Source organism: Saccoglossus kowalevskii, chromosome 4, assembly GCF_978046115.1.
Source record: "Saccoglossus kowalevskii chromosome 4, keSacKowa6.1, whole genome shotgun sequence".
Taxonomy (NCBI): Eukaryota; Metazoa; Hemichordata; class Enteropneusta; family Harrimaniidae; genus Saccoglossus; species Saccoglossus kowalevskii.
In genome coordinates this window covers 12,808,364-12,832,833 of record NC_140644.1, presented here as the reverse complement: position 1 = coordinate 12,832,833, position 24,470 = coordinate 12,808,364, and the positions used below count along the sequence as shown (strand labels likewise).

The window sequence follows — 24,470 nt, the reverse complement described above, 5'->3', positions numbered from 1 at the left end:
AACATAGCTGGCAATTTTCCCCCCAAGGCCATGCTTCGATTGATATTCTATTCACATAAATTGCAACAGACATCACTACCAGTGTGTGTCAGTACATATTTACAGTGGGTGATTACACCCGGATAGTGTCAAAGGTCAGCTTGTTGGTGATGTTATGCAGGTGGCTAGTAGACTCGTGGCAAACGACTCGTTACAATGCCATATCACTCACAAACAAATGGCCTACGTGAACGTCCTTCAGTCCATGCTGAAATGCATGTGTAGGGAGAGGCTTAAAGACTGGAACCATCACATAGCCCCTTTATTGTTTACTGCATGCCAATAAGTTTCGAAAACCAGCTGAGAATTCTTCCCATTCGAGCTGTTGTATCCGGGAACAGTGGGGGAACACTCTTGCAAGCGTTATGTTTGAAAGAGATCATCAATCCTGAAATTAAGGGTACATTTGACCTACAAAATCGATTGGAGGACATATGCAAATTGACTCAGATAGAACTGAGCAACCACTGAGGTATCAGGTCATTTTGACAATTGTTCATAGCATTTAACATGGGTAAAAATGTACTTTTGGTACCTACTACAGCCAATGATAAGCTTCAGTTACAATGACAAGGACTATGCAATGTTGTGGAACAAATCGGGTGGAATCGCATAGAACAGGATGATACAGATAAGCTGCACACGAGGTAAGAAAATCTACTGATGACATTGCAAACATAAATGTACATGTGAACACTTAATTACCGTCACTGAACAAGCCTATGCGAGTCTTGATCAAAATTCCTTCTAATGAATACCTTAATGGTGACTACATGGAATTAGCTTACTTGCAAGGGAAAGAAACTTCATTGAGTCCCCGATGGAAGAAACATTAAGTATTAAGAGAATAAACTGCCACACAACATACCAGGGAAATCAATTTAGGCATTTAACATTACATGTACAAAATGTCTGAAGGTAAGTTTTGCTACATGCCCCAGATGTATCCATAAGTGCATACTGGACTTGCCTGTCAATGGATGAATATCTGTCTGGTGAATGTACCGCTGTTGTAAAGCAATTGATGATTGACATAATAGACTGTGTGATGTGCAAAGTACGACTGCAGGTTTTCACAAATTGTTAATCATGATTTTGTCTGACTAGGATGATCCAGGCTTGGAAGACCCTGAAATCAGCTGACCGGGTCCACATACTACCTTAGCCAAACCCAACGTTTAACATCAAAGTATGAGGTCTAATTGGAAAGAAAACCTAGTGACACAGCTACGAAGGTAGAGAATATGGCGCTCTAACTCGTGAACTCGAGTCGCCAGTTACAAGAAATCCACTGGGGTGGCCAACTCCACGCTGGTAGCTTTAACGTTATATTAAAGCGCGGTAGTCGTCGCGCTGCGCATGTGCGAAATTTGTGTTGATAAACATTGATTTTCCCACAATCCGATGCGCACTACAAATGGAAATCACAAGTATAAGGTTTGATCTGGGCGTGTTATGCACTGTTTACCGCCTGTAACTTTTTCGATACTTTCCAATCACATGAAAATTACCTAATTAAAGCTTGGAAACGTCTCAGTTCGTACTCGTTGATCAGCGCAACAGTCAAAGTCGCCATCTTTGTTTATATGAGACCCATATATCTCGCACATGCGCATCGCTTTAACTCGCGCCATGACTTGACACTCGTCAGGAAATTCAAGTACCAAACATTCCTACACACACACTAGTTAGTCATGGGCTTTCAGTTATTATACTATGATTGATTATTCATCAACATGGGCCATTGTAGGGCATCGTCATGTATAGTAGATTTCAGCCAATTTCTTTCATCCTCACATCACACTCGTATGTTTACGTGTGTACAACTGTAATGACGTAACACCTGCTGTTGTCTTTAATGTGAACATAACTACAATATTTCAGTACAAAATAGTTTAAGTACATATTTCAGAGACGTTGAAAATTAAGAAAAAAAAATTTGAAAATTTTCCCCATACCCGAAAAGACTACAAATACCGTGAAAATAAAACAAAAACGGCTGTCGACACTGGTAGTAGTCAAACTGAAATAAATAAACGATAAAGTAAAACATAAACACAGGCTGGAATTGCTTCAATTTCAACATGATTAGAGAACACACCCCATTGTATTATGGGTATTAAAAGTCGTCGCCACTACCAATTGCCGCATCTGACGGGAAACAGATGGGTTGACTACCACTCCATTCGCCGCATTCGTGGCAGACACGTTCAGAATTACCCAATATTTCAAACCCGGTGTCGCAGACGAATGTCACATTGGCGCCAAAATATGTGCCATCTTCGAACCGAAATCCAATGTCAAGTTCACCTGGATCGCGACAGTCTACAATGTCATCACCTGGAAACAAACACTGAATATTAATATTAATAAAAGCCATATGTTATATTTCTCATCGAGCAAATAGAAAGTTTTAAGCGGAGGGGTCGTCACCTGCGCACGCGCCGGAAGCGAGTCTCAAGCGACAATAACAACACACACTAAAAACGCAACGGCTCATGGGTAGACGCTTGTTTGTAAACAATATGGCCATCTGACGCACGCGCAGGTGACAACTCCCCCGCTTTAAATAATCATAAACTTTACACTTACAATCCACAAAAATGAATTTGTGTATTGTACTTCCATCATGTATCTGCCATACCATGGCAACAGATGATAAACCAGCGACATTTTAGAAAGTTCCCGTGTATATACAAACGTTATCACTAAGTTCAACAGGACAAATAATGTTTCCAGATATGTAACCAATATTGAGTTTTTAGAATTAACACAGTTCATAAACACAAATCACGTAAGACGATATTATACACACACGTGGCAGGGAGTGTGTCCAGGGGAGTGCCCCGGATGTGACCCGCAGATATGAGTAAAAGCCGATGTAATTGAAGTGTTGCATTATCTCAGCTGCAGAAGGGAAGTTACAAAATTTGTGTAGAACATGGGATGTTACTGTTAAAACCAATACGGAGCTTTCTGCTCTGCTTTTTCTTTCTATGGAAAACACTGATTTTGACATGTGCTATGAACAAAATTGATTATATTAACTCACTGGAATGCAAAATGGTTACAATTTGGCATGGCTCATCATTCTCAATCGATGTTGTGTGCCACTGTCCTTCACTGCACGAAGAGGGCGCTCCACTTCCAGTAACCGTTATTTCGTCACTCCCAAAACAAGACTGAATCGTCACGCGTGCGTCTCTCTTAAAATTAAAGCATGCTTTGCCGTCAGCGTTGGTTCTTCTCATAGTTGAGTAGTAGAAGTCTAAACCATTTAGCCTGAGAATTAAAAGAGCCAGTTTAGACAACGATAGCATTGACACTACCGGCTACACGTCTAGTGTAATTACGCATGCGACCCTCTTGAAATAACAGCAACAACTCAGAACGTCACGGTCATAATTATCTTTTCAGATACCATCAACAGCGAGGCCGCCCTTCACGATTTATTGAATAAACATGATGTACAGATCAACATATATTTCAACTATGGCTAATTTTCAAATTCCATCGACCTTTCAGTTTGAATTGTGAAATATAAATATTTTTAAAAATCAAGTAAATGAGGTTGTGGCGCTATAGTAAATGGGGCTATCTATATGTCTGTATACCAACATGACAACAACTTTACAACAATCTGTTTTGTTCTATTGCAGACCATCTTGCAACACGTGACTGACAAGTCATCATTCATGCAAAATTATAGAAAATACAGAAAATTGCATTCGGTTTGTTTGAATGTTTGTCAGATGTCCCCGGGCAATTGATCTAATATCTTCGGAATAGCGTATACAAACACGCCAGTTTTAAATACTAAGACAAATATAATTCAATAAAATTCAATAAAATCAAACTATTCTTACCATACAGCTGAGTTTGGAACGGGTTGGTTGCAGTTTTCATCGTAGCATACATGTACCTGTACACAGTGTGTCTGGGTAGACCACGGATTGGCTGCTGCTATCCACGTGGTACGACTGGTTTGATAAGACCATGTATTAAATCCATCGCCACGTGAGTTTACCTGTCCCGAGCCATCTTGGTACCAAACTCCTGTCAAATAAAGAATGTACACATTTATATGAAAAGTTGTAATCACAGTTCTTGTTAAATATTCAAAATTGCAAGACATTCAGACCCTTCAGTAGTTTAATATGTAGCCTGTAACTACGCCAATTCAGATACTGCTGGTCAAGGGTCAAAGTCCGAAACAGATATTGAATAAATAGCAAGCAGTACAATTACCAACTGCAACGTTCTAAGAGTTTTCGCCAAGGTAACCGATCACATAGTAACAACAGTGATAATGTTTGGAACAAAAATACTTTGATTGAATTCACACTTTGAATCAATTTTAGAAGAGTTCAATTATAAAAAATAACATAGATTTATGTTTTCTTATTTCGTATGGTTTGTATTTTTGTTTCATTTTGAAGCCTTGCTCACCCACCTTCAAATTCATCATAAAACCAGCCAGGTATGTCGCCCCCAACGACGGAAACGGATTCGCTTAAAGGCATTGAAATAGTCATGGGAGCTTTCAGCGTAACTGGCAGATCAGTGTCAGAATCATAGAACTTCAGAACCGCCATGCCAAAGGCTTCTAAATTTCGTCTCTGTAATCCTGACAAAATACAAACCATTATACAAACAAATCTGTAAGACAAACGTTTGAGAAGCCGCATTTCGACCCCATCGCCAGTTCATAGTTCAAATGAAATACGGGTCAAATGTGGAGAAATATAATATTTTGATCACCGGCAGTGTAGTGGTTGTTGCGATTCATGATAGGGACACGCGAGTTTAAATTCTACCTGACTTGATCACAAAGCTTGAACCCCATAACCCCCACAGACACAATAGAGTAGACCATATACCCGATACGTCAGCACTTGCACTTGTATTCTGTAAATAGGAAAAAGTCATTCAATGTCCAGAGATTTCGCCTGACTCAAATATTTTTGTTCGTGTTGTGCTAAGGTAATCATAGATTTTAAACCATGTTACCTGCATCTGTTGCTTCATTACTGATCTCCGTTACCATGGCAACCAGTTCTGGGCTTCCGTCCATCATGTCAACAGGTAAGTCGACTCTTGTGAACACTGCCGTCACTCGCTTCCCGTCTGCCACATTTAGACTACCTATAAAGTAATAACAGTACTGTACCGACAATTGCATATCGTGCACGTTAACCATAACGGATATAGCGGCAAAAAGTGATGACGGCGAAGCAGTCGATTCGGGCTAGCTTGTGTTGAAACATTGAGTGTCCCCGACGATGTTAATTAGGCAGAAGTATAAATGACAGTGCCCACACAATATTCAAATTTAAAGTTGTGAAAAGGAATTTACATTTCCAAGAACACGAAACAAACAACTGAACTAACAATAAATCCACAAATGTATTCTACAAATAATACTTCGATCGCAAAGAACGAACACCTATCCTCTACCAACAAGCGTCGTCCGCCATAATAAATCCAAATGAAATCAAACCGATGAGCGTGCTCGCAATAAATCAACACAGATTATCGGGCATTCAAACTCGTGCCGCATTTGGTCGTACTGTTTGTGTTTACCCGAAATTCACAATTAAATATCCCCTCTACCAACCCATATGCCAAACTTTCTGCAGATGACAGAGGGCGCAACACAACAGAGTGGCATGTTGTAATACCCACCTTCAGGAAGAATGTATTCATAAAAGACGTCCCCTCTGAATGGAAACTCCAAAGCACGTGACCTCCGTACGTCATATTCGAACTCAATGGTGTTGTCACGTGACGGGGGTTCCATGTACACTGTAATGACGTTTTCTATTTGAAAACAAAACAATACAATTTTATTTTTAGCAGATTAACTAGCGTAATCTGGACGACCATAAGCCCGACACAACTATATATATCGTATAATATCACTTTTACTTTTTGTGTTTTTTCCTTCTTGTTTTTTTCATTTTCTAAAGGTTGGCAAACGTTGTTCTCGGACCCAAAGTATACACATATAACATACGATATAAAATTTCGCTAAAATACAATTTCTTCTGACAAAAATTAATTACAACTGTCATTAGACTCACTCTGGTCAGCAAGAGCGAAATACGTCATCGAGGATCCCATGTATCCTTCTCTAGCTGCAGTGACAATGACGACAGAATCTGTGGGCGCCACCAACGTCACTAATCCATTAAACGTAGAAATTCCATCAGAGTATGTAACTGTTCGGTCAGTCTCCTCCGGTGCGAGAAGCTTGATGTATGCGCCCTCTATTGGTACCTCAGGTTCAGCTTTGTCTACGACAACCACGGTTACGGAAACGTCGGTTTCTGTAATAGGAATGACGTCATACATGTTATCATACGGGAGTTCAGATACTAGGGACTACTTCAGTACAACGCGGCATTACATCTGACGAATTACGCAGCGTCACTCACGCACTACTCACTCAATACCTGCTTTAATTACTTCCACTTAAGTGCGGCGAACTGATACAAAGCGTATTAATATAGTACTGAGTGCGTTATCCGTTAGTTGCTGGAATCTCGATAAAACAGAACCATGAATACTTTACTTTTCAGCCGTGTATATAGACTCACTCACTTGCGCACGTTTCACCACTCCCAGTATAACCAAAAGGACATTGTCCACATTCGTACAGCTTAATCAGTCCATTCTCCACCACATTTTCGACGCTGTTTGCTTTGTAATTAACGTCAGTGCACCAAACCAGCGGCGAACAGGGGTTGTCTTCACATCGGCGGGGGTCTGACAATGAGAATCAATACCAGGGCCATTAGAAACATGAGCTAACTAAAAAAGACCGTTAATGATGTATATGTGTCTGAATATTATCGGTACATACTTTATTTAAAAGGGCGTTGGTCGTCGCAAACGCGAATGTTTGATAATGGGTGCAATAAGCGTAGCAACTTGTAGTACACACATAAGCACAGATGTGTTGATTTACACAAAATTCTAAAGCAGGCGTTCGCGATGACCGCCGTTCTCCTTAATTATCCTCAACATTCATGCATGATCAATAGCAGCACACCAGCTCATGCGATAAACATGGAACGATAATTAATGCGGGAATATCGTCAGATTATTGCTGAACTTGTGACAGAACAGTCATGCATCGATGATTAAATCAAATAATCGAATTGTGGTACTATTCGAAATAAAACTTTGTCTAATTAAAGGGTGGTGGTCGTCATGCCGCGTTTTGTTTGGTATGAGACTCATAGCAGCGTATACAACGCTTAAATTCGAACACGCGGAGCTCCACGACCAACGCCCTTTAATTATACCGGTTAACGAGTCGTTAGCGATGATATATTAGCATCCTTCTGAATTTGACAGAGAAAATAAAAGGCTTCCTGAGATGCCTCGGTAAAAATATAGTAAATAAACACCAGTGACTCCCAATACTGAGTTTCAAATCATAACACTCGTTCTAATTCTAATCTAATACCAAGCGACATGATGCGTATTGGTACATATTTTTAATATCATAAAGGGCGGTGGCTGCCGTGACCACGTGCGTTCCAAATCGGTCCCATACTACGCATATTTATATCAATGTATGCAAATGAGGACCCGAAATGCAACATTGTTTATTTTTACATAAAATTTGCCGCCGCGAAGTCTACCTTTTTTTGGAATAGACAGTGTGAATAGCTTTCAGCATGTTTAAGTAATTTGATTTGCATAAGGGTGTAATTATTATAAAACAGACATAGCAGGGTTAGTTCGATGACATACTGGAAAACGCTACTGCGCATGCGTCCATGATTTACCAAGCTGAGGCCAAATGAAGTCTGCGAGACGTACCTATTGAGTAACACAGTCGACCATCTCCAACATAACCGTCTTTGCAGAAACATCGGTAAGAACCAACGTTGTTAATACATGATGCATCTGGACTGCATTGGTGTGTATTCAGCTCACATTCGTTGTCATCTATCAAATAAATTACATACATCTATGTGAAACGATTCCCTACCGGATGTGGGTTATTTGGAATGTGTTATACATGTCATCAAGAAGTACAGAAATAACGCCACGTATTTAAATTGGCGTAGTTCGTAGAATGAAATAGAAAAGCTGCGGCATATTGAACACGTGGAGTGAAGATAGACATGTGGGTCGAACGATGTATTATAAGACCATAGCTGTACTGCATCAAAATATCAACGGCTGATTGATTTGTCTCAGTGATGTTCACATTCCCAATAGTTCCCACCTGTTCAATAATTTACAGTGCTAGACAAAATACGGGCTACGAACCTCTGCACCGTAGTTTCCCATTGACATATTGAAACGAATATCCCACGTCACATAGACACATATAACTGCCAAACGTATTGAGACATCGTCGTCGACGTGGACAGGGACTGCGCATCGTACTGCATTCATCGACGTCTGAAAGAAAGCGTAAACACTACAGCAGAGGACATAACGACGTGTATGTTCCAAGTGTGCTGTAGGTCTTGCGACGCGTGTAATACGCAAATAATTTATGATCCTGACTTTGTATTCTGTTGTTTACCAGTTGGCAGCGCTTTCTAATTTCATGCACTTCATTCACAAATAAACAATGCCCAGCACCCTTGTCACACGCGCGACCATCGTTGCTTAAAGCGAGAGGGTCGTCACCTGCGCACGCGCTAGAATTGACACCCTACGGCCACCTGACGCATGCGTAGATGACGACACTCCCGCTTTAAATCAGGAAGGGGCATGTTATTTTGTCTCCAGTTGTGAATATTGCTCTGAAACACAGTCCGCGGTAAGAAGGGAGGGGTACTCTTTTTGGGAATGTGTGCCGTAGTTTTGGCCCCAGTTTTTAAAACGCACGGTTGATCTTTTTGACCCCGAGTACCAGGTGAGTACCCCTGACCACTGGGCGTCATAGAGATAATATATTATTTTATCTGATTTTATTTTTTGAATTCAAGTAGCACTCCAAAAACTGACCTAGCTAGAATTGAACAATGAATAGCTGTATAACTAATATCCGCAAATACACAACCTGTACACCTTAAAGCGGGGAAGTCGTCGACTGCGCATGCGTCAAATGGCCATAGCGTGTCATTGTACAAACAAGCGTCTACCCATGAGCCTTTGCGTTTTAGCGTGTGTTGTTATAGCCGCTTTAACTCTGTGTATTCATTCACTATTACGTAGATTCAAAAATACACGAAAAAGCTTACATCTCTCTTACAACATGACACGTGTATGTAATAAATTGAATATATTGTAAGTATTGCAGAAGGGGACGTTATAACGGATTGTCTTACCGATGCATGTTTTACCATCTGTTCCTATTTGCATACCACTCGGACATAGACATTGGTATCCAAGTGGTCCGCTCATACAACCATAATGACATCGATCTAATTTGCACTGGTTGTCAGCTGTAATACAAGAATCATGGTAAGTTTGCTGATAATCATTCTCGAAGTATTCTGAAATGTGTACAATGTTAAAGGGCGGTAATCGTCGCGACACACACGTGCGACATTTGTGTTGATAAATATTGATTTACCCACAACCCTGTGTGCTTTCCCAATAATATCACACTAATTACCGCCGGCGACTTTTTCGATACATTCTAATTACCAAAAAAAATATCAAAGTAAAGCTTGGTAATCTCAGATTGTACTCGTTAGCGTGCGCAACAGTCAAAATCGCCATCTTTGTTTATATGAGACCGATGTCTCGCGCATGCGTGGTGCGACGATCACGCCCTTTAATGAAGCGAGACAGCATTTAACGGTTGCTATCACAATTCATTCCAGCATATATGTGGTCAGCGACATAAATATTCAATTTGATTAACTTTATTATTTCTCTAATAATAGTTTATTGTGTTTATACTAGAATATAAGTATACTAGTATGTATTCGATAAGAGATCGAATAAGTTGTTCTTGTAATGGAACATTTTTTTGCCAATAATAATTTTAATGTTTTCACTTAGCAAGTTGACTTGTTCTTTGAGCAATTTGATGGTGTCACTGAGTACCTTAGCATCTTGTCATTGACAAAGTTACGATAAAGTAAAGCTTAGAACCAGCTGATTAGAATCTGATTGTGGTAAGGCATGTCCCGTTTTTTTCTCGGAACGATTTCAATAGTTTAATCAACGCTGTACGGTTTATGCCGCAATTATTTGAACTGGCTCAGGCCATACATGTGAACAGTATTAATGGCCATGTTCCATGAACTTTATCATTGATTTAAAATACAGTTTTCCGCCTCGTAAATCGAACCCGGTTATTTACTGTACAAAACAGTATCTGGCAATGCCAAGGGCGGAGTGAATCAATGTAAGTGTTACAATCGTATACAAGTCTATAAACCTTGTTTAAAGTAGAATCACTTAAACCTCTCATGGATACCAACCTCGACATGACCTCTCATCCGCTAGAAGTAAGTAACCATAGCGACAGTAACACCGATAACTTCCAACGGTGTTCATACATCTGTGTTGACAAACGTTGTTTCCGCATTCGTTGACATCTGAAAAAGACACATCAATGAATTAAAACGAATCATCACGAATATATATGTATGTACAAGTATGTCAAATCGATTTCTGGTAGCGAGACATTCATTCATGAATATCGATATTCATCGCAAAACAGTGGCGGATCCAGCAAAATGTATTGGGGGGGGGGGGGTTCCAAGCTACGCTTAAGATATACGGAGCGTAAATCGCAGAGAAGCTATGCGTAATCCAGATAATACGAATCGTCATGGGTTTGGGGGGGGGGACATGTCCCCCCCTCTGGATCCGCCACTGTCACAAAACGCATTGGGAACAAGAATTGAGAGCATACGTAACCGATCCGATCCGGCCAGTCCCCATCCGATAAGAAGCCATAACTCATAACAAATATTCCGTTGTCTGGGCTAAAAATACTCCAGTATATACTGATGAGTGAGCTTTCCAAGCCAACCCCACAACCTCATCATACGACTTGACCACACCAAGGTGAAGACAAATAATTCAATTTACCACATTTTTTTAAATATACGATGTATATCAATTTTGGCATTTCAAGAACTGAGCGAACAGTCAATACTTGGCACTACGTTCCCATCACAAGTTCCTTGGGAATGTTCTGGTTATGCTGAAATGCCAACACGAACGCTGATGCTGAACAGGTTTATCGTCATTTGACGTGTCAAGCAGAGACAGGCATGTTGAATTCGCCTAATTTTGGTAACAAAGTAAACAGTTCCCATGGAAAACAACGTGGATTTCTATAACCTAAGACCTGAATCAGCCGGCTGGATACCAGATATACATTGTTAGAAATGTATAATTATGTACGTGCAATGGATAGATGTTTTTTTAATGACGTAACACATTTCTCGCTCATGCATTATTGCATTGCAAATCATTATTTTATGCAATTGCTACCAAATCAAGTAATACAATATTTCAGAAATATTGAAGACAATAAAAGAATGGAAGGCGAGATTCTATATGTTTTCTATGTTTGTCTACTTGAATCGACATACAGCTTAACAATATATGCAAATAAATATTCCGATAATATAATTCTTACCTTGGCTACACGTTGGCCCAGTATACCCTTTATTGCACGTGCATCTATTTGCCCCAGTGCACGTGCCATGAAGACATGGTTTACGGCAGATAGCTGTATGTAACAAAAATGGATATATTAGTGTCTGCCTCGGATATGACATCGGACTATGTTAACGGTCCTGTTCGACTCTGGACTCGGATGATACTCGTGGAATGCACTGTAAGGTGGCTTTTCAACCAATAATAATTGTTTATTTTAACTATGTCTATCACGAGACTAGCATGTTGACCAATTACCTTAACTTTGAAGGTTGGAAGACGGATACCTGTTTTTACTTTGTTTTCATTCGTTCTGTGGGAGTGTCAGCTTGACAAATTGTGTTTTTAAGGTTGCTTAAACAATATTGGACAGTAATTTACCCAAATATTGTAATCCAAGAAAAAGTATTCTCTAGACTGAGGCGTTTTAGACATATATTGTAACCATGGAGTCATTAATCATCACAACGGATTTTTGTTCTCTTAGTAACTTAGTAACAATTTCTCGCCGTGTCATAGATCTTCATTCTGGTGAAGCTATCGGATAGACAAAGCATAGAGTACAATATTTGTTTCCGGGCTTTGGCCAAGCGAGTAAGCCCAGATAGCAACGTTCGTACAATAACGGTCTGAAGTAGCGTAGTCGAGTCTAGTCGTGCAGTGTTCTCCACGAGGGGTTTTACCAGGGCGCAGCGCCCTGCATAGGAAGTCGTGCGCCCTGCATAGGTAGTCGTGCGCCCTGCATCGGTCAACAAGCGCCCTGCATTCACATTTCCCGCCCCGATCAAATACATTGTATTGTTAGTTGAGTATAAGTCTAATATTATCCCATCGTCTCATGTCAGTCAGTCGTGTTTATCATCTTCACCTTGCAGTGAATGGTTTCTGATATTATGTACAGGTAATAATGTGGAAACACATTATCCTTATTATACGATTTTTGATCTGTTATCAATGAATCTTATTTTTTAAATCTAGCAACACTATATCTGATTGATGGTGGGGAATAAAATGCTAGTTGTAACAGATCTATAGAAACATAAACAAATATTATTGCGAATATAAGTGATCACGGAAGACGCCCATCGCAAAGTGTCTGGTTATAAGTAAATATAGGGTATACCGGCAACTGTTGCGTACACAAGCTACACTCCAATACAAACGTCACAAGGCCCCTAATGAAAGCTAATAAGATAACCATGAAATGATTTTTTTTCTGCAGTGTGAACACTCCTAATAAATGCATCGAACACCAAACCTGATATAACAGCGTTGCTGAAAGTAACCATACATCACATTATGTGAGACATTCTAGACCACAGATCGGTAAAGGTGGTCTGCATGTCTGGGTGGTCTGGCCGTACCATAGGTATCGTTTCCGTCAAGGTCAATATACTAGTAGTGCATTTAGGATCGAAAAGAACATACTAAACGTGCATTCTCGATATTTAATAACCGATAGATGCCACTAAATATGCTAGCCAGTGCTGGTAGGATATTAAGAAAGTCAGTATGAGTATAACAGTGAGTGTATTTATTTGTGTTATTGTTGATACTTAATAATTTTGATATTATTTATGAATCAAATTTCAATCATGCAATTAATTCTATTTGTTTTATGAAATAGCGACCTACGCGCATGTGTGTGCGTTTTTTTTTTTTTTTTTATAACTGCAGGTTCGTACAATTGTTTTAATGTGCGCGGGCTGTTTTTTGCACGTTTAAATTGTTTTAGAAAGCAAATACTTGTTCAATGTATTGTATTATCGATTAAAATAACTGGAAGAATAGTCAAATATATCGATTTTGCAATTTTCAGTATAATTGTCATCTCTATGGACAAATGCGCGCGCGATTCCACTGTTTCTCTGGTATTTGAAATAGTGAACGCAATAGACCACTTTCCCGAAAGTAGCGAGACTTGGGTGCTTTGTCATAGCTGAAAATACAAACATGTCAGTTTGCTGATAGTCGATAGAAGGGAATTTTATTTTTGGGACAACGATTGGTGAACCGAGAAGCATAATATCACGCATGCAAGTTTACGTTACACCCCAAAACGACATGCGCGCGCATGCGAAACGCCGTATCTTCGACTTCCGGGAAAGTGGTCTATGACGTGAGAGAATAGAACCCTGGGGGCAAAAACAAGTCTCGCGGTTCTCTCGCTCGCAACGAGAACTCAGCGGACGTTTTCGTCTAAAGCCTTTTTTCCAATTATGACTGGACGTAGGTCATGTTCGCATATACAAATTATTTAACTCATATAATAGCACGATTCGGTGCGATGTTTTCATAATACCATGATGACGTATACAAATGAAGAACTCGGTCAGGGTGAGTCCAATTATTAACACAATCCTTGCAGTAATTCAGTAACACGAGCACACTTGCAACTAAGTCCCAGAGGCTTGTCGACCATGCGTTAACGCTAAGCAGTTAATTAGATAAATCTTGCAATCCTGTTAAATTATTCTGCACAGCAACAGTGATTATAGTGTTTCCGCTGTCCTGAAATATGTGCGATGTCACGTGAGCATACCTCCGTGAAGTAATTTCACTAACTTCGATGTCGCTTTCAGGTCAAAGGTGAAGGTAGAACGCAAAACCGCTTTTGCAAGGAACTCAATACACTGCACGTGTTTTCCCGTGACACGATGACCTCAGTACTCCGCTTTTTCAACAAACATGGCGAAATATAACCAAAACATTGAATTAAGGAAGCGCTACGCTGCCGCGGGCAAGACTCGGACTCACCAGGCGGGCTGTGCTAATAAGCGATCGAAATGTACACAGTGAGAATGTTTGCTCCTGTGTTCTAATATGAAATAACGCGGTGAATTATATTACATACAAAACAAAAAATAGGGGTAATTGTGTTTTGGGGTAATGTTTGGCGCTGAATGTGCGATAAAAGTTCAACAAATTCGGAACCAAAAATAGTTGCAGTCGTTTTGAAACTTTTATTTAATAGTATAATAATTTGGATATTTAGAAAAAAATGCCCTTTCTGACCAAAACAGTCCGTGATATGGTTTAGCTTGAAACCAACATCACCGAAACGAACACGTGATATTAAACATATATACCATCATGTTCATTACGATAGTACGATTTTCCAATTAGAAATAAAGTCCATATATATTACTCAAACATAATGAGACATTATTAAGCGGACTGCGCTACACAATGTCTTCATTGTTACCAGTAATCGTATTACATATCCATTTCTTGTATGACCGGAAGTACGTGTTATTTAACCAGACTGGTCTTTTCCTAATTTGTTTACCTAAGAGCTAAAGTAAGACGATTTCCAGATGTCTGACTGGCAAGAGGTATTCCCCGGTATCTATTTAAGTTCGACCCCAGGCCTTCTGGCACCACAACCACTACAATCTGGGAGTATGCGAGTCCCACCATCAATCAGTCATATTGAAATATTACCCATGCATTTGATGCGAAAATCATGCCGTGACTAATTATAAACAGACATATACAAGTACAAATAAATTTTGTGTGGGATACTCGACAGTGAAGATGGCTTTGGGAACGTCATTAACAATAATATACAGCAGAGCACACAGAGTGGAACAATGAGCTCTAGTAGTAGTACTACTACTTTGATCACTATACCGTATACCAATGATATGTCAGATGTTTTAGCGAGAAAACTCCTTGTTTATGGATGTGCACAGGGATACTATGGGATCCCAATAGGATATACCCGAATGTAACTTAAAGAGAATGCCATCATATCCGAAATTCTATATACATACATTGAATTTCGGAATAAGGACTCTAGTAACATTGGATACAGTACGCTGATTTACACTTTTAGTTGCCATTCTACATAGAACAATATACTATTTCAAACATATGTAGTAACACTTGTGTAGATTTCACTTAGTTTAAAAGCTTTCCAGTCCAATAAATATGTCTGGAATATGTTGTTGATGACTAAAAATGGATTTAACCATTCTTTTCTGTGACGGCTTTCTAAACTTAATTTTGAAAGACAATATTTAACAAAATTAACAATGAATGTGCAACACATAAAATAGATAAAACAGTATTATAAGTATTTTATGGAATTTATAATTATGAGAAATGTATTTAGTGAAATAGATGCAATCAAATGAATTTATTCTATGGCAATAACCACTTCCGGTGGGTTTTAGAAAGATATAGCCCTAGTCATTCAAACCAATGGGGAGTGGAAAGTTGGTGCTAGAAACCCGATGGAAAATAAAAGTGAAAAAACGTGTTCGGTCAAATATAAGAAACGTTGCTTCAAACACATGGGGACTATTGAGATTAGATCCGCGACCATTCAAAATTTATATTTTAATACAGGACGGTGACACTCGTCCGATTTGTTGTCGTAAATATTTTGACGAGTTTCCGTCATGCATGGTTTAATGATAGTAAACAATCCCTGTATACAACACTTCGCCTTCGAAACCTGAACTGATTCCTAGATGCTGACGGGTGCTTTAAAGTAAATGTGTTACATCGGAAATTTATCAAAAAAAAAAAAAAAACACTGCATACAGTGACTCATATGACTCGGTATGTAGAGATACCATTACTATGAGATGTAAACCCATTGGAACGTTAAAGATACAGTTAATTAATGGGCCAACACAGCAACAACACGATTATATCTATCATTTTCACACAGCGATTTGGGGTTGTGTCTGCCCATGTGTTCCTACTGCGACATTCCGACGTATCACATCACTCAACAACTGTGAACAAAAACAAACTAATAATTAAATCTGTATAATCTAACATAACATTGCAAAGCATAGACCTGACATAATCCAGTCAGACTGTTAAATAATGTATTTTTAACGATGAAATTAATGTGGATCCCACATATTCTAATAAAATATCATGTTTTAAGAGTTCAATGAGCAAAAATATTTAAGTGACAACCACTCGTCTTAAGAATAACCAGACAGTCACGTTTTCTTCTTCTACCGTATGCTGCGTCGATACAGCTGCTTGTTCTTCTCCATGTGTATCGCATTCAGTCGATGCCTGCAGAGACGAGAAACACTGGTCGGTATTCTCGTGGCATGGTAGCTATGACAGACGGGCACGGCAGTGTACACCGTGATATCACAGCACAGTTTCCATTTAACCACCATTACTGGTTAGTATCATGCACGTGAGCTAAATGCGCATATATATGAAGGTGCTTGACCACAAAGTACGATTTCAGAACTCGGGAGTGGTGTAAATAAATCGAAAAAAATTATATCGAATTAAATATATGAATGCGCCGTATTGCGTGATTGATTTACGTTTTGACGTGCCCCCTCACGATAACAGCTCATATGCGAAAACGATTGAGTCGCATGTCTCTTATGGGTTGACCGCGTTGTATGAAGATGAAGATTCATGATGCAAACACTGAGAACTTCGATAAGAAGCTCAAATAATACCTATTAACAACGAATGTCCAAGGCATATGTGAATCAGTGCGCAAGAGAATATACTGAACAATAGCAATACAACCTCGTTCATATTAGAGCTCTTGTATATTAAGGTAGCATGGTCACAGATTTATCACAATGACTAGGTTACATGTCACAAGATCAGGGGTCAAGTAGAATGAACCTTTTGCAACAGACTACTAACATAAAGAGTTTGCATTACGAGAATTAGACCATTAATCAAAAACGGTAATAATGAGAAAAAGAACTGGGAGTAAAAGAAGTAAGTAACACCGCCAAATGAATAAATACATAACAAGCAGGAAAGCGTTCGCAAATAGACTATACACACGCATTGTAACGAACGGGCTAAATCGCGTCCATCGTCACCATGGGTATGGGTGACGTGGGCACTTGACATACTTCGTTTCTCTTTCACTTGTCCTTGACTTCCACGATATAACTTGCCGGAAAAGTCACGTGGGTTTGTTGTAAACAACTTACTTGCACTTCAGTGTGTTTTTGAAGGACGGAATATACTTATATTTTGTTTCCTCTCGTATGTAAAATAGTCGCACGCACTACATGTGCCGACGTCGTTTTATGAGTCCTTCGATGGGACCGTGTATTTTATTGAGCAATCATACTATCATCTTTGCACGAATATACAGTGATCGGCACTGTTGAAGATATCAACAGTAAAATTTGTGGGGGTTAAGGGAATTTTAAACCGAAACTCGTTTTCAATCGGTTCGTCAGAATTAAGTGCTAGCAGGTCTTCTGTGCAGTCATGAGGGAAATATCATCGCGAATCACGCATAATATACACACGAATGTTCCCAATATAATTACGTGTAGACGACTAAATCACATACTTACGTTCGCACTGTCCAACTCGGTTTCTCTTCCACCCATAGCAGCACCCGATAGTGTTGCCATGTGTGCCCGCATATCGACAATGCCCCCTTTGAGAGAGCGATCGACGTGGAAGTGTGGATGTCGAATTAACCAAGCCTGCCCTGCCGAAGGAATAATACACCCAGTTAAAAAACAACATGTGAGACTGTATAAACATCATTACAAGCAAAGTTCCACTTTTAGCGGCGTTATCAACTACCAGTTCTATATTGTACGACGGTTGTCTAACTTACCCCGACAGAATAACTGCGAGCACGAGAATTAAACTGCAAGAGCACGACCATTGCTTTTGTTGTGATGTCATTCTGACGCAACAGTCAATGAATTAGCCTTTTTCTGCGATGAGCTTAACAGAACTGAGGAACCGGAGAATAGTTCGATGGTTCTTGTTGCTTACCAACCGAACACACAACTCTTTGCGTTGCACAAAAGAATACCGCTCTTTGAACTGCGTTTCAATTTACCAATACCGCCCACTTAGTTCAAGGGGTGTATTGAATCTATCAAGCAGTCTGCCAAACATCTGTGTAGCTTCATTAACATATACTCGGCTGAGAACTTAGTAACATTCAACTTGTGAGGCGTGACTAAGGGCTGGTCTAACTTAGCGGGACATTCTGGTTGCTGGGACGCGTTAAGCGATACCAGTGCTCCACAAACTGGTTCAGAAAAAAACAGCAAGGGTCATTTGAGTTCAGGCAATAGTAATTTAATCCAAAACAAAACGTCAAATTTTTGATGAAGTGCTACCAAGTATAGTATTTTTAACGCAAATAAGCGGCGTTAACATACGACGAATATCGTACAAGATATTCAAACAGTGGTGTGTGATGCACTATATTGTATCGGCATTTATGCAAATAAACTCCCGGCGCAGAATCCTCATCTTTACAATTTAGTGGGATAGTTGATAAGAAAAACAGGAGTTGAATTCGTGATAGTGGTTATTGAGTACTCGCATCAAGAAAGCAGTATTTCCATACGTCGCATGGGATCTCAAGGACGTGAGACGAAGACTGGGTCGCTTTAAAAAGTAAGTCGAATTAAATACTGAAAACTAGTGATGTTAGGTTGTGATGAACAACACATGTTGTAATACCATGTTAATCGTTTTGTAGACATGGACCTCGTGTAAAAAACGGAACTGACTAATAGGTGATATATCCACCAAAGATAAGAACATAAATAATTTGCTGGCCTTCAATTAATCATGCATCATGAGGGTATATTAATTAAAACCCCTTTGTCTTGCGACATGTGAACTAGAGTGTGGCATATCGTGATCAATCATAGACCCTCCAGTAGAGGGAGGAGGGTCTATGGATCAATGTATAAAACTTTATAAATGTTTTACGAAATGTAGGCGACTAACACTAAACCAGTTAACGTTACCATAGAAACAACCCTTACTATGCATGAGCAACAGAATGTGTATAACTACATATTAAAACACTATTTTTAAAACACTTGTGTGATGTACTTTTTTCTGAGCTTCTTGCTCGGATCCTTTTCACTGTAATTTGATATTTCTTGATATCATTTTCCTTGAAGTTCATTGTGAGTTCAAAGGTGAGGGACAAGGCTGCAATAACATGTATGACACAGCTTGTCAATATGATGAGAGGGAAATATAAAATACAAATTTCAAAAGTGAAATACGTTTCAAATGAAATAGTACAATATTAGCGGATGAAAGCATACATGTTTCATCATACAAGTACAATAATTAGAAATTAAAAAGTTGAAAAAAGTATTCGGAAAGGTAGGGGTATTCTATCGAAGGCATTGAGCCTGAAATGACGGAACAATAGACCGCGAATGCTTGAAAGTTGTGTCAGATGCTAAATAGAGACAGGAAAAGTTGTATTGACGACCGCAACATCATTATTTTATTATACCGACGTAAAGTTTCCTCAGAAAGTATAACAGCTGTCTGGAGACAGTAAATGCCTGACTTCAAAATAGTCTGAAATAACCGGAAATAATCGTTTTGAATGCGTAAACAGTTACAACAGTCAATGTAACAGTCTGGGAAAATGAGAAAGCTAAGTTACTTTGAAATGTCTGAACAAATGTGAACTCGTAAAAGTTTACCCCGGAGGTTCAAATGTTGCGTGGCAAGCGGAACAGTTTTTTTTTATAATGTTCGGGAAAAGTGCCATGACTGGGTTGGATTAGTCTCCGAAATTTGAAAAGTTGCCTTAAAAGTTGTGTAAACTAGTCGTTTTAATAGACAGACAATAAAGACCTGCTTTATGCGAAGCGCGTGTTTCGTGTTCCTTCTATTTCAAAGAGTATTATTTTCCAACCAGACTTAGTGTTTTATTACCTTTGCGAAATAAAGTGTGTGTGTATCACTGGCGTGCTACGTAAGACTTGTAAGGTCGTTTGGTAGACAGCTATAACAAGTTGACCTGACCAAATACTCAACTGAAGTTAGTAACAACAGACAAATATTTCCAGAGACGAAATTAAATCATATGATTTATTTGTTGAGTAGAATTTCAAGGGAAATTTGTGTCAACATAACAAACATATATACTAACAAGTAACCTGTAGAATGCTGTGTGGGTAATATTTTTATATTGATTTTTGTTGCATTTGCAGCAAATAGTTACCAAACAATGAGAAATCTATAGGATTGGATATACCTCTCAGCTGGCTTCACATGCATAGTTCAAGACTGCCTAACCGGTGCTTATACCAGGATTTAGTTGCAGCACTGTGGTCTGTGGTTACAGCTTCATTTTCCGAGTAATCACAAGAAATTGACATTACAATAGAAAATAAAAGACTGGCACTCCCATACAATTAATAGCAAGTGAAATTCCTGGAATTGAAACATAGATTTTGAAGTCACTGGTGTAGGCATTGAATAACTTCAAGTTGGCATAAAGACGAGGTAGTTTATTTAATCAGTGCTGAACTAGAGGTTGAAATTATAATTAAGTTCGTTGTCATATAATTTGTTTATTTAAATTTCTCCTGAATTCAAATAGAATACACTGGTGAAAGGATGTTTTTGAGGTGTGGTTACATTGTGTATGGAGTGGTAGGGTTGGGTGTCATATCATTTTTTCATTTTCAACTCTCATGAAATCACACAGAATTTCACTTAATTTATTTTCGGTGAAAAGTTTTCAAGCATACGGTGTGAATCAAATTTTCACTGTGCTGTGTCAAGTCTCAATAGAGTATGAGGGAAATGGCATTTTCACTGGAATTTATTTTAGCGGAAAAATGTTCACAGTGAAAGGAAGTATTCCACATTATTACATATATACTGCAGTTTATTTTGATTCGTCCCTGAAATCAAAATCGGTACTTCCACACCCCATATGCAAATGAGGTCTGAGAGCGAATAAAGTAGTCCGTTCAAGAGTAGCGTTTTTCGAAACATAGCAGAAATAAACAATATTTAGAAGTACGATACTTTACGTTTGGGTACATGAATATATTTGCCGAGTGAAATGAAATTTGAACAACAGTAATGGTACTTCTAAGCAGTAACTTATTTTGACTAAAACTAATTTGCATATCACCCATGCAATGATGTTTTTGGTATTTTCACGGTCAATATGCAAATGAACATGGTATTGGCGATTCGCTCCACTTGGATTGCCCTTAAAATCACTTTAATTTTGTGTACCTGTGTGTGTGTGTGATTTCTAGTGTTTTCACGTATTAATTCTTCTGTGATTTGTTTGGCTTGGCCGATTTCGCTCAAACTTAGCAGGTAGGTCACACCTTCACCCTAGTTATCAGGAAATGTATCTCCTACAAATTTTGGATACAACACCTCAGACATAGCTCATTTTGCTCAGCTTGAGTGTGGGCACAAAGTTACTATTGGTAAAATCTGAAATCAAATTCTGACCACCGTTTCCATGGAAACAGCCAACAACTGAATTTTTTAATACCTTCACGCCAAATGTATCACACCCTGCATTTCTATGATTAAAAAGCATGGACGTAGCTCATTCTAATCCGCTTGAGTGTGGGCAACAATTTACTGAGATTTTTTTTGGCTTGGCTAATTTTGTTTATAACTGACAGGCAGGTCGTACCGTCACTAATTGGCAAAACAATCCTGGTCCACAGCTACCATGGCAACAGCCAAAAACTGTTTTTTGAATACTTTCGACCCCAAATTTATTACCTCCCACTAGTCTTGTATTCATGCCTTTTATTTTGGCTACGTTGCACACCGGTAAGAGATCACCGACGCCGAGATTGTTACACTGTATCAACGTAATCCCGACGCAACTTTGAACTTTGAATGAACTGTAAATGCTGCCTGCAATCTAGAAAATACTATCGGTTGGAAATAATAAATTTAAGGGATTGTTCAGTTACTCTGGCCTGAGGGGGGGGATCGGCAGATTCCATTTTGTCAGCTGTAAATCTCAGTTGACCCACCCCTATCAACAACAAAAAAGTGGGCGACCCCCTAACATTATATTTTAAAACATGCTGGACCCCCCCCCCCGAAAAACAAAGAAACATTAACAGTTTTGGCTCTGACATGATTACAAAATGTATGATGTGCATTGAAAATATCGTGGTTTGCCGTAATTTTTAGTGTTTGCATTTAATAGACCAGTCACCTTAGGAGGGGAGGGGGAGCATAAAGCCAAAAAACGACTACAGAAAAGGCTGCAGGAAGTAGGGAAATCTATGTTGCTAAAGACAGTAAATAAAAACAAAGCTGTGGAGTACTCACTTGATAAACGCCCTTATAAGATAGGAAAAGAGGATTTGAATCTAGGCGGTTTGAAAACTAATTTGGATTTAATATATCTTTCATCTCTTATAGACCAGGAAAGCTTTACACCTGCAGCACAGTCTGTGCTTATGAAAACAAAGGACACTTTGATTTTTGTATAAATTTGTGTTGGATTTTGGTATTTTACAGAGCACAATGTGCATATTTAAAAGTTAAAAAAACAAAAAAACAATTTATTTATATACATGAATCCATTTAACTTTTTTGATTTGCTGAACAAAAACTGTCACTGCTCTTTGTACTAATTGCTGTGTTATTCCGTCTCCAGCTACAATTGGATAAATCCAGTAAATATCTGATACAATGGTGACTTCAGACTTTAAATAAAATAATCTGATATCACATGGACTTGGGATGTATTCAAAACTTAACTGTATAATTGCATGGGGCTCTGCCGCATTGCATAATCTGTTAGTTATTTGTCAACTTCAACCCCAAAATATTTAGCCTATAACATTTTTTGCATCAACAAATTTATAGGCAATATGGGTAATAGTTATTATTAAGAACACATTTGTACGATTAACTTTTTAATCTATTGTTCTGAAATAAAATTTAAAAAAATATATGCATAAGCGCGTGTGTAAATTGTGGAAAACAGGGTGACCCCCCCCCCATTCGCAAAATCAAAAACAGGGTAACCCCCTACTGATCCACCCCAGGCCGAAGTAACTGACCAATCCCTAACAACATCATACGTCCTAGCAATACAATAAAATGACTTCTAAGGACTGAATGTTTTTTTTGCGAACTTTGTATACGGTGCCCGGTTTTAGTTATAAACCGACGTTAGCTTCACGTTCATGTCCTACCATGGCAATAGCGGAAAACATATTGCTAGTTTTTTTTAGTGGAGTGGATCACCAACCGGCTTGTTTTCATTGGCAAAATCGTTCAGCAACATGTTTGGCATATTAGATGTACATCACATAGACTACTACGATTGAGAGAACTTTATGAATGTTGAATGAGTTTTATAAACCCCGAAGGGCTCTTGGAAGATCCACCCGCAGTAAAATTAGCGATTGCCATGGAGGCGCAACCATCAACATCAAAATCCCAGGAGGTTTCTGCTGGCGACGTTACCCAGTTCCAAATAAAGATCACCAACGCCAAATAAGCAACATTTTAACCGGTAATCAAGATTAATTCAATCCACGGCTAACAAGCAACATCACAAGTGAAGTTGTAGCGTGAAGCTCAGCGACTACTGCTGACAACGTAAGTCGGGCTTGCGTGCCTTCACCATTGTATTCAAACGAATCACGTGGTGTGCCGTTCTCTTTCAAACCCGGGATTCGATCAATAGGGGAGTTTCAGTTAAAAAACACATTGCAAATCATGCAAATTCAACATTTTCAAACCAGTATACTAAAACAGAAATGCTCAGCGATGGAAAAGAAGGATAGATGTTACTTTTCATTATACACATCTCTGTTGATACAATCTCTCACGTATTCTATTCCCAGTTATACCTGCGTAAATGGATTAGCCTCTTTTGATGTTGACATTCAGACTAAAATCACGTGACAGGCTGTTAAAATTGGCTGTTGCATACACTTTCCCTGGTCTGGAAAATGTGTTTAGTTAGCTCTCATTCAAGTAACAATGCAGATTTCCCAGTGGGAGTGAAACTATTCGACTCTGCCATTAAAAAATAGTGGTGTTTTGAGCAAAAAACGAAT

The 24,470-nt window shown here is 38.9% G+C and overlaps 1 protein-coding gene across 1 annotated transcript; it reads right to left on the bottom strand.

The window, feature by feature from the left end:
* Positions 1-1,871: 1,871 nt before the first annotated feature.
* LOC100378465 (uncharacterized) lies at positions 1,872-18,396 on the bottom strand. Its single transcript, XM_006816012.3, has 15 exons — positions 18,233-18,396; positions 17,961-18,100; positions 11,621-11,713; positions 10,449-10,565; positions 9,342-9,458; positions 8,329-8,463; positions 7,873-8,001; positions 6,643-6,807; positions 6,123-6,368; positions 5,725-5,859; positions 5,050-5,184; positions 4,493-4,666; positions 3,906-4,095; positions 3,092-3,321; positions 1,872-2,379 (listed from the first exon to the last, which is right to left on the bottom strand). The coding sequence occupies exons 1-15, from the start codon at positions 18,301-18,303 to the stop codon at positions 2,159-2,161; spliced, it is 2,298 nt and encodes a 765-aa protein (XP_006816075.2). The 5' UTR covers positions 18,304-18,396; the 3' UTR covers positions 1,872-2,158.
* Positions 18,397-24,470: the final 6,074 nt, after the last annotated feature.

Coding starts and splice junctions, on each gene's coding strand:
- LOC100378465 (XM_006816012.3), bottom strand. CDS start 18,303: ATGACATCACAACAAAAGCAATGGTCGTGCTCTTGCAGTTTAATTCTC. Junction 9,459..10,448: donor GGATGAGAGGTCATGTCGAG/GTTGGTATCCAT, acceptor CTTGTATTACAG/CTGACAACCAGTGCAAATTA. Junction 4,667..5,049: donor TAATGAAGCAACAGATGCAG/GTAACATGGTTT, acceptor GTATTTTGTCAG/GATTACAGAGACGAAATTTA.